Source organism: Myotis brandtii, unplaced genomic scaffold (genome assembly GCF_000412655.1).
Source record: "Myotis brandtii unplaced genomic scaffold, ASM41265v1 scaffold266, whole genome shotgun sequence".
Taxonomy (NCBI): Eukaryota; Metazoa; Chordata; class Mammalia; order Chiroptera; family Vespertilionidae; genus Myotis; species Myotis brandtii.
The window spans coordinates 10137806-10150671 of record NW_005360124.1 but is presented as its reverse complement, the minus strand read 5'-3'; the positions used below and the strand labels follow the sequence as shown (position 1 = coordinate 10150671).

Genomic DNA, 12866 nt, shown 5'->3' with positions numbered 1-12866 from the left:
GTCATTATCACCCAAAGTCCGTACCATTTAAAAAAATTAGTTTAACTTCCTACAAAGTCTCTTGTCAATTCAATGCAGGATGTTAAAATATCATTCAGATCTGTTGTGTGGAATCCTAGCAAGACAATATGAATTGTGACAAGATTCCACTTTTCAATGAAATTGTTTAATGTTGGGTTTCATAAGTTCAATTATAGCAGAAACTAATTTCTTCATCTAACTCAGTTCCAATCCCCAAATAATATACCAAATTTACATTGAATGGATTAAAATGATAATCCTAACCTGAAATGTTCAAGTTTTTATTATAGTTTGGACAGTTTTAAAAATAGGACTCTGCTTAAACTTCTAAAATAAGTAACATCTAAAACCTCTTTTTGGTTTTGAACTAATTTCTACTAATATGGTTTTATGGTGCTAATAAGTTTTCTCATCAAATAAAATTAAAATTTATTTTGTTGCAATAACCAATGATATCATAAAGTAAGAATGACCTTAGAGAAGTTTTCTAAGTAGTTTTTGTTTAAAATACTTTTAAAATATCTTATATACAAAGCAATGATTTCCAGGACAAGCTAACGTAAAAATGTAGACAGATAAACTAAACTGAGATGTGTTGAATTTCATCTCAAAAACACATAAAGCTTTGCTACGGGATATCAACAAAACATAGCATATTAGACACAAATACATCGTTCCCATCAGCTCAAATAAAACTATTCAGTGGAGATGTACACACACACACATACCCCCCCACACACCCTCAAGCACTCTTTTCCCCATTCTTGGTTCCAGAAAAGCTGGGGGATCAGCACAATGGAACACCACTGAAAGGCACACCTGATTTGCAAAGAGGCTATGTGATATGCTTATATTTTGTGTACACAGTCAAATAACCTATATCTTCTCATTCATGGCTAACCTCTGAAGGTTCCCAGCACTAGTATTTCCTTGCCTACATAATTTAATAATTTCTCTTTCATTAAATGAGAATTTATTAGCCATGACAAAAGTACTTAATCCAAATGTGCAGTTTGAGTTGAATGAGTGTTTTTTAAGAGTCAGTTATTAAAAAGTTCATTTTTTGGCTGTGTTAATTAGTTATATGCGTATTAAGGGAAATGAAGTTTATTGAAGTAGGAGGAGACAGAAAGAAAACAAATGTCATACATATATATACACTTACTCTGTTGTAATTTAAACTTACTAATAGTAGATATGATTAGTAATCTATATAGTTTCTATGAAGGAAGTATGTATACAATACCTATAATAATGGGGGAGATGGTAAAATGTGTGTAAAAGATGGAAATGCATTATTTATACAAAGGGCTTGTGTGGTTGAGAGTGGCATTTTCTGCCTTTGGCAAGTAAGCATGATGTAACACAAACAGGTGCTGTGTGGCCTTGTTCCGGAGGGAAGACCTGAATTGACCCGAGTTCTGTTTTCCTTTCTAGGATGGGCTCTTTCTTTGCTCCCAGCCTCCCAGGCATCAATATCCTTCGACTCCACACATCCATGTACTTCCAGGGCTGGGCCGTGATGTGTTGCAACGTCCCTGAGGCCAGAGTTTTCAAAGCTTCCAGATCGAATAATTTCTACCTGGGCATGCTCTTGCTCATCCTCTTCCTGTCCACCATGCCTGTCCTCTACATGATCGTCTCCCTCCCGCCATCTTTTGACTGTGGCCCCTTCAGGTGCTTGTCTTTGAAATTCCATTTGGGCATAGTTTTCTTTCAGGCTTGGGGATAGGAACGGTCAATCATTGTACGAGTTATTTTAGTTGTTTTCAAATGATGGCATTTTGGTATGTGGCAATGAGATCCTTTGGGTATTCTGGCTCATTCTGTGTCATGGAGATTCTTAGGCAAGTTCCATCTATTTTCTCATGTGGGAATCATAGAAGGGAAAATAATTTAACTGCTCCAGGCTCTTCCTGGGTAAAATAGGGACAATCAATCTGAGCTATTTCCATACAAGAAGATAGCAAAGAGCTAGTCTATAGGTGAAGGTTTTCCTGATGCTGGGCCTTCACATCCAGACAATTGAAGCTATTGCTATGTCTCATGTCAATCACCACATTGAAAAAATAAAATATAACATAAATAAATATAGCAGACTACCCACATGCCACCTATGACATGGAATCATTATCCTATATAATAAAAGTGTAATATGCAAATCAACCGAACAGTGGAACAATGGAACAATAGGTTGCTATGATGTGCACTGACAACTGGGGGCAGGTGCTCAACGCAGGAGCTGCCCCCTGGTGTCAGTGCACTCCCACAGGGGGAGTGCCACTCAGCCAGAAGCCAGGCTCATGGCTGGCGAGCGCAGCAGCAGTGGCAGGACCCTTTCCTGCCTCCGCTGCAGGAGGGCAGTAAAAAGCGAGGGGTCCCAGACTGCAAGGGGGTGCAGGCTGGGCTGAGGGATCCCCACCCCCAGTGCACGAATTTCGTGCACCGGGCCTCTAGTTAGATAATAACATAAAGAAGGTTTTACAATTTATAATCCATGCTACATGCCAGTAAAATATTAAAGCTGTTTCTCACATACATTCTCCCTAAATAACAAGGATAAATCACTTGAGTAGTAATAAAGAGTCAAGAAGGCTCTTTCATCCAAGTTGGAAATGTACCTTCTACAGTTTCCTAACATCCTTTGCTCTCTAAACACTTATCAAGACAGCAAAGTTCCCAGGATCTGGAAAATTGGACTTCATCCCCTAAAGGGATACATCTCCCACAAGTCCCCCCCCAAAGATCTGCGTGTTGAGTCACCGGGCAGCATACATTTGAGCTGTTCCTCCTTTTCTGTGAAGAAAATATGAATGTGAAAAGCCATGTGAATGTCAACTGTGATGCCATAATGGCCACATATAATTTCCCTGTCATGCCGTCAAACCCAAGTTACTAAATTAAAGTCAAAGGCTTTGTTGCCCATCTGCTTAAGTATAAAGGAGGCATTTCACTCTAATAATAGTTTGAGTTATTATTGCTTTACTGGAAAAGAAAGAAAGAAAATGTTAAGCCAGTGGATTGGGCAAAAACAGCTGGAGGTCTGTCAATTCAGGAAGCTGATGTTGACAAGTCCTGGTCACCCGCCCCCCTCCCCGCCCCCCAGTGGGCTGAAATAAATAATGCAGAGAGTGACATCTGGAGACTAAATATGAAATTGCAGTCTTGAAGGAGAGATTGGTCTCAATAAATCCTGGATAAAATTCAGAGTACAAAGTTCAAGAGGTAAGCCATACAAATATTTGTTAACTGCAAATTACCCGACAACTAAATATTCAGGATAAGTTTTAGGTGTGCTTTTAACTTTTTAATTGGAAATTGATCCTTAGGAAAACATATCAAAGGAACTTAACTGTCTATAAGGGAAACCCCACACTGTCAACACATAGCAGGGTGGTGGTTATACAGGTACATTCATATTAAAAATATCATTGAGCTAGACACCTAGAGTGACTGAACAGTTTTATATTTTTGAGCTCTAACTCCTCTGCCTCTCTTTATATCATGAGTTACTATGGTTGTAATGAAAAAAAAATCAGTCTGTGTTTAAGGCATAATATATGATTTTGAACAAGTATTTTCTAATTGGAAAACTTGGGCAAAATTACTAAATATATATCACTATTTTGAGATCAAGAAAATTTAAATATTTTCAACAGAGTATTGGGGAGGGGTTATCTCTATCCTATTTAGAGAGTCTATTTTTTCTGCCAGTTTTCTCACTTGGGGGAAAAAGAATATATACTTTGAAAATTTTGTTCCGACTTAAAAGTTTAAAAGGGTTGTTCAGCCTTAGAAATTAGGTGAAAATGAAGGAGCCTCATGACTTACCATCCTTAGGGACCCTGAGTTTGAGGCTATTTGCCCAGCCTGTTGCGTAAAGGGTGTCTGACACTTCCTGGTTCCTGGGCTGGCAGCCAGTTGGCAAATATGCATTTGAAGTAGGCTAATGGAGACACCATCTAGTTGCTCCTAGATGCAGGTATATTTTCAGGTATGGTGGCTACAATACCTAAGAAGATCCATTCTGCAAAGCCATTTGATGAGATAGTTTAGCTTGTTTTGGTTTCACAAGACCTAGCTAGGGAGGGTGATTTTCCCAGAAAAATCATTCCAATAGACTATTAAGTGGATTTACCTTAAACAGTTCAATAATTTAAAAACTATTTCTTTGGTGTTCGGATGAAGAAGAACCTTCTAATTGCTCCACCATATTTCCTGACACTTGATATTTCTCCTCCAGCCCCCTCATTAATAATCTTGAAAAATTTCTACTTCTCTAAATTCTCATATCCCTCCATGCTAACATCATGGCAATTATGTATTTATATATTTTCATCTTACTGCAAAGGTTATATGTGTTTGTACTAAAAAACCTAGAAATTGTAGAAACATTTTCACATGAAAAAAACCAAACCCAAAATACAAAACTATCCATAACCCACAAAGTCCTGACATACCAACTTTGGTATTTTGTGTTCTGTTTTTCTAATGCAGATATACAAAACTATCCATAACCCACAAAGTCCTGACATACCAACTTTGGTATTTTGTGTTCTGTTTTTCTTTTAATGCAGATTTTAAAAAATAAGTGAGATCATACAATATGTTTAGGTTTATATTGTATTGTGACACTACTATTACATCACTCATTTGCAATCCTACTATTCTATGTGCCTATTTTTCTTAGTGTAGCTGACTCCCAGAAGGGGGAATGTTTTCATCTTTCTGAGTCCACAACACAGTAGAGTGTTAGCTAATAGCTTGAATTAATGAATTGTGCACTAAACACGAAGCCAGAAGTGGGATTGACGTGGGCATAGATTTTCATCCTGCAGAGCTTTCAGTCTGGCTGGAAAGACAGGTGTGCTCTTAGACTGTACCGATGTGGGGCTGATGGAGCTATGTTCATGGGAAAGCTATAGGGTAAGTGCACTAGCATTTCACTTGACTTTATGGTCACAGCAGACTGGAAAGGATTTCTGGGAATATTGTGAAGTGACATATGTTGGCTTACCTGTCAGAAAAAGGGATTGCCAAGAATTTATATATGCTTCTCTAGTTGGTATGAAATTAATAGATCTCTATTCTTGGCAAGAGACCTGACCTGGAAAAGTTATCCGAGAATCCCCAGAGTTGCCAATAACTTTGCACTTGGGACACACTAGGATGCAAAGAAGACCTTTGTAGGTATGGAATATTTTGTATAATTCCAATCCCTGCTTCCCATTCTAACCACATTCATTAGCACAGCCGGACAAGCTGGAGAAGGGAGAGTAGATTGTCTTATCTTCTCTCCCTCTTGCTTACCTTTTTACAGCGGCTGTATTCCCTATGGCTGGGATACAGATATTTGAAGATAATAAACTTTAGTGGAATAAGTTGTTATCATCTTAACTTGTCTATAAACTTCATTCTCCTTTATGTACCTTAGGCTTTTCTAGTTAGTGTGGAGCTCTATAATTTGTGAAGCAAAATTTATACCCCAGTAGTCCAGCCACACCTGAGAACATGATTGGAGTCATTCTTAGGTTATTGGAAAATATTATTAGATCAGGAGAAAGAAATTGATCTGCACCTTGTGGGTCATGTTCTTTTAGTAATTGAGAATGTTTAAAGATAAAAGAATAGTGAAACCAAAATATTATATTATGTTATACCAACCATTATTCTGATGATACATAAAACGTGGTGATAAAAACACCTAGGATCTTTTCTGAAAATTACATCTTTTCATAGTAAAATCAATATGCATAACCAAAAATAAGTTAGCAGGATGGATATTACTTTATAATTTTAATATTACGTACTAAGTTAAGACAGACATCTGTTCTCATTTTTCTGGTTTATAGGGTTTTGGTCTCATTTTAATGGGTTGAGAACCAGCCCATTTAGGACCTTTGCTTTTAAAGCTCATTTTTCCTTCTCTTCCCATTTTATGTGCTTGGCAGTGGAACTGGGATGGTACTTTTTAAGACCTGTCTAGAAGAAATACAGAGAGAGAAAGGACTCATCACTCAGTGTGGTTACCTACTAATAGCTCTCATGAAGGAGGTTTGGTGGAAAATGAGATAGAAGCTATTGCATGGAAAGATGTATTGGGTTATTTTTGGATTTGACTCCATTAAGCTATTCCTTATGCTCATCTCCACAGCAAATTAAAAAACTGAGTGCTCTGTTTATTCAGCCCAAAGAGAGTGTTCTTTTACAAGGAGAGCTAGCTGAGGGGGTAGACTGATAAGCTATTTATAAAACACATTTCAATCAAAATCTTAGACATACAGCTTTTAAAATTTGTCTCCTGATTCTGTGGTGAATTTCCTACAGGCTTTGAGTATGTGATTATGTTGGGATCAAATTGATCACATCTTATCCATATGTTGACAATATGAGGTCAAAGTATCAGGAGTTATAGTGAAACATCAGATTCCTAACCTTAAAGAGGATTTAGGCCGTGTTTGTGAAAGATTTCTAGTTTTCTTCTTTTTTTCTGTAACCATGGTTCCCATATGTTTTAAATAAACTTATCTCCTCTTTTTTCTTTGTCTCCAGTGGCAAAAATAGGATGTTCGAAGTCATTGGAGAAACACTGGAGCATGATTTCCCGAGCTGGATGGCCAAGATCTTGAGACAGCTTTCTAATCCCGGACTGGTCATTGCTGTGGTTTTGGTTATGGTGTAAGTGCTCTCTCTCCTCATGGAAAGAGCCTTTGTCATGTGCTTCCTGGCGCCCTTTCAGTTTCAGCTTTCTCTGCTCTCTCACTCTCTCCAAGGCTTGTGCTACAGTCTAACCAGATTCAGTGCTGATTCACATGGTCGTGAGAGGCTAACGTTGATGAGCCATATTCAGATCCTCTTGGACATAATACACTGCCATCTGCATCTGTCTTTGCCTGCCTGGGATTATAAGATTTGTTCCCAAGTAACCAAAATAATTATCGATAAACAGCTAAAAGCAAGGGAAACATAAAGGCTAAATGCTAGATCTAATCAGCACATGGAGTGTCCCTCCCCCCACCCTTGTTCCATAAAGCAGATGGCTGTGAACACACAGAAGTGATGAGCCTCTAAGCTAATATTCCCCTTGGGAATATATTTCAGGGATCAGGGCTTATGGGGTCTTATAAAATCACCGTGTCCTGGTACCTAGGAAGCCATCAGTAACTGTGTGTCCATGGTAATAGAACCAGAGGACCAGAGAGTCTTGGGTAGGTCACCCAGTGGTCCCTTTAAAGTCAGAGGTGATACTTAGAGGAGAACTTGAGAGGGAGATTTTGTTTCCATATTCCTTTCACTGGCTTCTGACTCTTGGCCACCACAGATAAACTTAGATTCTAAGTAAAAATATATGCTTGCTCTGGAAGAGCTACCGTTATTCCCCAAGACCTTCCTCAATAGAACGTTTGGAACTGCCACTGCTCTCAGTCAAGGAGGGCACGAATGAAATCATCCTCTGGGACACTGGAAACAAAGCTGACATACGGGTTGGATTTGTTTCAATAAAAGGAAAACTAGGAAATCTTAGTGAGACACCTCCCAATGGTTCGAGGTAAATGAGCTGGGTCTGAGGCACCTTGTTCCCCTCGTCTTAGTGATGGTCATGGTCATGGGCCACATCAACAAAGGCAGGTGCTATGTTCTTCAATTGTAGAAATTAAGAAACTGACTTAGAGGGGGGAAGTGATTTTCCCTAGATGAGACCAGAGCAAAATACTAATCGTAGGACTTGGACCGTAAATCCAACATTCACCCCTTCACACCATGACGCCTTCTTTGAGGGAGAGGTGCTAGCCTGTGGGGATAACTAAACAGGAAAAGAGATTACTATTTTTTTAGAGACTAATATTTCAGTTAAATGAAATTGAGCTCAACTTGTTTCATTTCAATTGGATACCTGAAACTTTTCTGCAAAATCCCATTCTAATTTTTAAGAAAGTAAGATACTATAGCTTAGACATTTTTTTATTCTTACCGGACAGATTCCTATTATACACTAGAACCTGGGTCATGGGGTGGCGTTTAGGATCTGATAGTAAATCTCTGGGGCAGATGTGTTGGAAAATGACAAGCTGGAGGCAGCATGTGTCCCCAGATGGCCTTGAAGCGAGTTTTCCTGCTCCATGTTTTCACAATAGAGCGGCTTCTGAGAACATGTTATGTATCCTGCAGCTTTTAAAAGTCAAAGCCCTTTGATGGTATAAATGAGATCTCATTTAAACACACACACACACACACACACACACACAACTTAATGTCAGATTTATGACTATATTCTTAACTAGTTGATGGATTTATTTTTAAGCAAAGGAGCAATATTGTTTCAGTGCCACTAACTAAGTCTTTAATAAGCTGTCTTGGGGTGTGGAAGAGGAGATAAAATGGCCTTTGCTACAGGTGCTTACCCACATATTAACTCATTTAATTTGCACAAGAATTATTATCGATCACGGATTGTATTATCGATAGCACATGAAGATCTCCCCCAAATCTAATGGCTAATAAGTGGATTCAAACCCATGTCTATTTCCCACCTCTTATTCCCCCCACTCATAAGTACCAAGCACTGAGTTTAGGATGAATGGGCATGTTCAGGAGGACTGGAAGCCACTTGTCAGGGATACTCTATTCCCAGGGTGAGCAGATTTGTCCTTAAAGGGCTGGAGAGTAGATATTTTAGGCTTTGTGGACCAAGAAGTAAAATTGAGGATATTATATAAATTCTTATAAAAACCATTCTTAGCTCATGGGCCATACGACAAAGGCCAAGAATCAGATTTGCCCTGGAGGCCACCATTCGCCCACCTCGTATAGTGTGACTAGGTCTAGAGCAATGGTTCTCAACCTTCCTAATGCCGCAACCCTTTAATACAGTTCCTCATGTTGTGGTGACCCCCAATTTCATTGTTACAAACTGAACATAATTAAAGCATAGTGATTAATCACAAAACAATATGTAATTATATATGTGTTTTCTGATGGTCTTAGGCGACCCCTGTGAAAGGGTCATTTGACCCCCAAAGGGGTCGCGACCCACAGGTTGAGAACCGCTGGTCTAGAGGAAAGCAGGCAGGATAGAAGAAGGTCAAATAGAGAGTCTGCAAGGTTAATTTCAGTTCTCAGGTTCTCATTTAAAAGCCAAATTTCAGTTTTGTTGATGATTTTATTTTTCAAATCTTGAGGTCTCTTGTTCCACTTTATGGGGCCCAAACAATTGGCTTGGCTTTTTATTACCTTTAATTAGAGAATGTTACAAGCATTTTGAATTTCCCCAGTGGGTCATATTAAATCATCTTAGGTGGTTTTGGGTAACTGAGTAGAGTTTAGGTTAGTTCTCTGCAGGAAATTTTATTCCTTTGGAGACTAGAAAATGATTTATAAAAAATACACATTTAAGGTACATCACAAGATGGGGAAAAAAGTGGAGAATAAACAGGGAAATCCAGAACTGCAAATGCCTTGTGAGGTCTCTGAGTTTCCCCTCCTACTCTGGGCACTATTCTAAGAAAAGCTTTATACTACTACTAGAGGCCCGATGTACAAAATTCATGCAAGAGTAGGCCTTTGCAGCCCCAGCTGCCTTGGCCCTCACAGCTTCGGCTTCATCCAGAAGGTCATCTGGAAGGTCGTCCAGAAGGGTGTCTGGATGGTTGTTCCACTATTGGCCATTCAGTCTATTTGCATATTATGCTTTTATTATTATAGACAACACACATACTCACGCACCCCCCCCCCCCCACACACACACACTTGTTGAGCACCTACTTTATGCCAGATACTGTACCTAATGCTTTCATGTATGTAATTTCATTCAAACTCCTGCCACTCACATAAGAGGTAAACAAACTCAGCTAAACCATATCAGTAATTGTGTTGCCAGCACCAGATGGCTCACAAAGGATATAATCTGGCACATTGGTGAGCAGAGGAAATGTGTTCAGTATCCAGTTATTTGCAACAAAGAGAAATGCCAGTTACTTTTTTTATTGCATTTTTTCTTTTTGTTTATTTGTTTTGCTTTAAGTAAAATGAGCATATTGATTTTTGCTGCAATGTTTGCCTGGAATTTGCTCTTTCTAGAAACATAAATGTCACTTTAAAGGCAAGAATATTCCTTTATAACGCATCTTCTTTTTGAAGGAGGGAGAAATGCAAACAATACATTCTATGGGAAAAAAAATTCATGTTAGTTAACTATGCCTATGAGGATTATATTCTTAGTTATAAAAGCCAAAGAAAGGCATTTAAGGCAAAAAGTCAGTTTCCTTTTTATTTGACACATTCCCTAAGCATCAGTAGATAGTCCATTGTCTTGGAGGCCATTGACATCCATTTAAAATGTTACTTTCAATTATAATTTAAACTGATGTTAATACATTTCCAAAAAGAGGCTAACATTAGGTAGTGAGACACAGTGAGCAGAGCCCCTGGCTGTGGAGAACAGGACTTGAGGGTCAGCTTCCCAGGTCCACTTCTTCCCAGTCCCCGTGTAACTGAGTGCGTTTCTTTAACCTCTCTGCACCTCACCCAGTCTTTTTTTGTTGTTGTTGTTGTTGTTAATCCTCGCCCGAAGATATTTTTCCATTGATATTTAGAGAGTGGAAGGGAGGGAGAGATACAGAGAGAGAGAAACATTGACACCAAGATACATGCTCTTGACTGGAATTGAACCCATGACCCTTCAGTCCCAAGGCTGACACTCTATCCACTCAGCCAAAGTGGCTAGGGCTCACCCAGTCTTTTATCTACAAAATAAGAGGTTTAGAGTAGAAAATACCTTAAAGTCTACTCCAGTGCCAACATTCTATGACTGACTGTAAATTTAAGAGGAATATTGAGAAACTGAAAAAAATGCCGTACATCTTATCTTTTTTAAAAATATAGTTTGACCATCTATTATCTGAATGCTACCGCAAAAGGTCAGAAGCAAGCCAACCTGGATCTACAAAAGAAGATGAAACAGGTAGGTTATAATGTATTTCACAGAATCATCGCCTTTATGGAAGTAGTGGAAAACACCCGCAAATTTCATGTTTTTCTTCCACCGTTTCCTTTGTGTAGCAAGCTCTGGAGAACAAACTGCGAAACAAGAAAATGGCAGCGGCTCGAGCAGGTTGGAGATGTGCTTCTGTTTGCAATTTTCTTTTATGCCTACAAACAGTATGATCTTTTTTCTTTCTTTAAATGGGGGCTTTGCCTCCGAGTGGCATAATTACCCTTACTAAGCAAATCATCCCCCACTCCTGCTGTCCGCCCTCCTAGCCCTTCTCAGGCATCTTCTCCTGGGGGTTTGCTTGTTGTCCCAGCGGGAGAAAGAAACATTCAGGATGTAAACTCAGCAGTAGTGACAGAAAAGTGATCTTGCAAAATGACTGAAAAAAAACCCCCACTATATAGTCATATACAAATAGATACACATGCAGACTCTCTCCTGCCCATGTGGACCGTTTTTGGACCTAGAAAGACACACTGGGAGTATCCCATGAGGGTCCTCTGAGCTCACCACCATTGATTGTCAAAGCCTTTTCTGATTCATTAACCTTCCTTTTTAATCTCGTTAATTTTTAAAATATTAGTCAAGTATATTTCTATTTGTCAAAATTACTCTACTTTGTGTTTCACATGGAAAAGTGATGCCTAAGAAGGTCAGTGAACATTTTTTCAATGTTTCCCTCCTAACCCCTTTTCCCTCCTACCTACCTCCTGCATTGGTTTAAGGAGAACAAAAGAGAAATGTATTGGTGCACAGAGATGGACAGGAGAGTGGTTATATGGCTTCAGGCCACATTGTGCCCTAAGTTTAGAAGCGATCAGGGCTGAGCTGCATTTTCCTATGGTTCTTTCAACATGGTTCTCCTTCATGTTGGCTGAGCTTCTGGGCCAGGACTGAATGCAGCTGTATCCTTAGTTATGTTTTCCTTCGATTTTTTTTTTTGTCACTAAGCCACTTTTTTCTTCAATGCATTAAATATTTTCAGCTTTATTGAGGTATAATTAACAAATAAAATTGTAATACATTTAAAGTGTGCATGTAATGATTTGATGAGCACATACATTATGAAAGGATTCTCACCTTCGAGTGAATTAACACATCCATCATCTCACATATTTACCTTTTGATTTCTTTTGATGAGAACGCTTAAGTTCTGTTCTTTTAGAAAATTTCAATTATACAATACAGTATTATTATATACAGTTACCATGTTGTACATTACAGCCTCAGACCTTATTCATCTTATAACTACAAATTCATACCCTTTCACCACCCTTTCCCTCTTCCCCCATCCTCCATGCTGCTGACAATCACCATTCTTCTCTCCTTTTCTCTGAGGTCAAGTTTGTTGTTGTTGTTAGAGTACACATATAGAAGATACCATGCAGTGTTTGTCTTTCTTTGTCTGGCTTATGTCACTTAGCATAATGTCCCCTCGTTTCATCTATATTGTCACAAATGGCAGAATTGCCTTCTTTTATAAGGCTGAATACTATTCCATTGGGACATTGGGATACACACACACACACACACACACACACAGGGTGGGCAAAAGTCAATTTATAGTTATCAGTACACAAAACAGTTAATTATTTATTATTTATTAATTAACTAGAGGCCCGATGCACAAAATTCGTGCGAGAGTAGGCCTTCCTTCCCCCGGCTGCTGGCACCGGCTTCCCTCCAGCATCCGGGACCCGGGCTTCTCTCATAGCCCCGGCTTCATCCAGAAGGTCATCCAGAAGGATATCTGGTCTAATTAGCATATTACGTGTTTATTATTATAGATTATTGTATTATAATTTGTATTTTCAACTATATATATATATATATATATTTATTAGTATATATATAT

General features: G+C 38.8%; 1 protein-coding gene across 2 annotated transcripts in view; it reads left to right on the top strand.

The window, feature by feature from the left end:
• Positions 1 to 12866, top strand: part of TMC1 (transmembrane channel-like 1) — a 147496-nt gene that overhangs the window by 131269 nt on the left and 3361 nt on the right. For both annotated transcript variants that reach the window (XM_014541280.1, XM_014541281.1), the window contains 4 exons: positions 1459 to 1698; positions 6574 to 6699; positions 10903 to 10981; positions 11080 to 11131. In XM_014541280.1, the coding sequence (XP_014396766.1) occupies positions 1459 to 1698; positions 6574 to 6699; positions 10903 to 10981; positions 11080 to 11131 (497 nt within the window). The remainder of the gene's footprint in view (positions 1 to 1458; positions 1699 to 6573; positions 6700 to 10902; positions 10982 to 11079; positions 11132 to 12866) is intronic.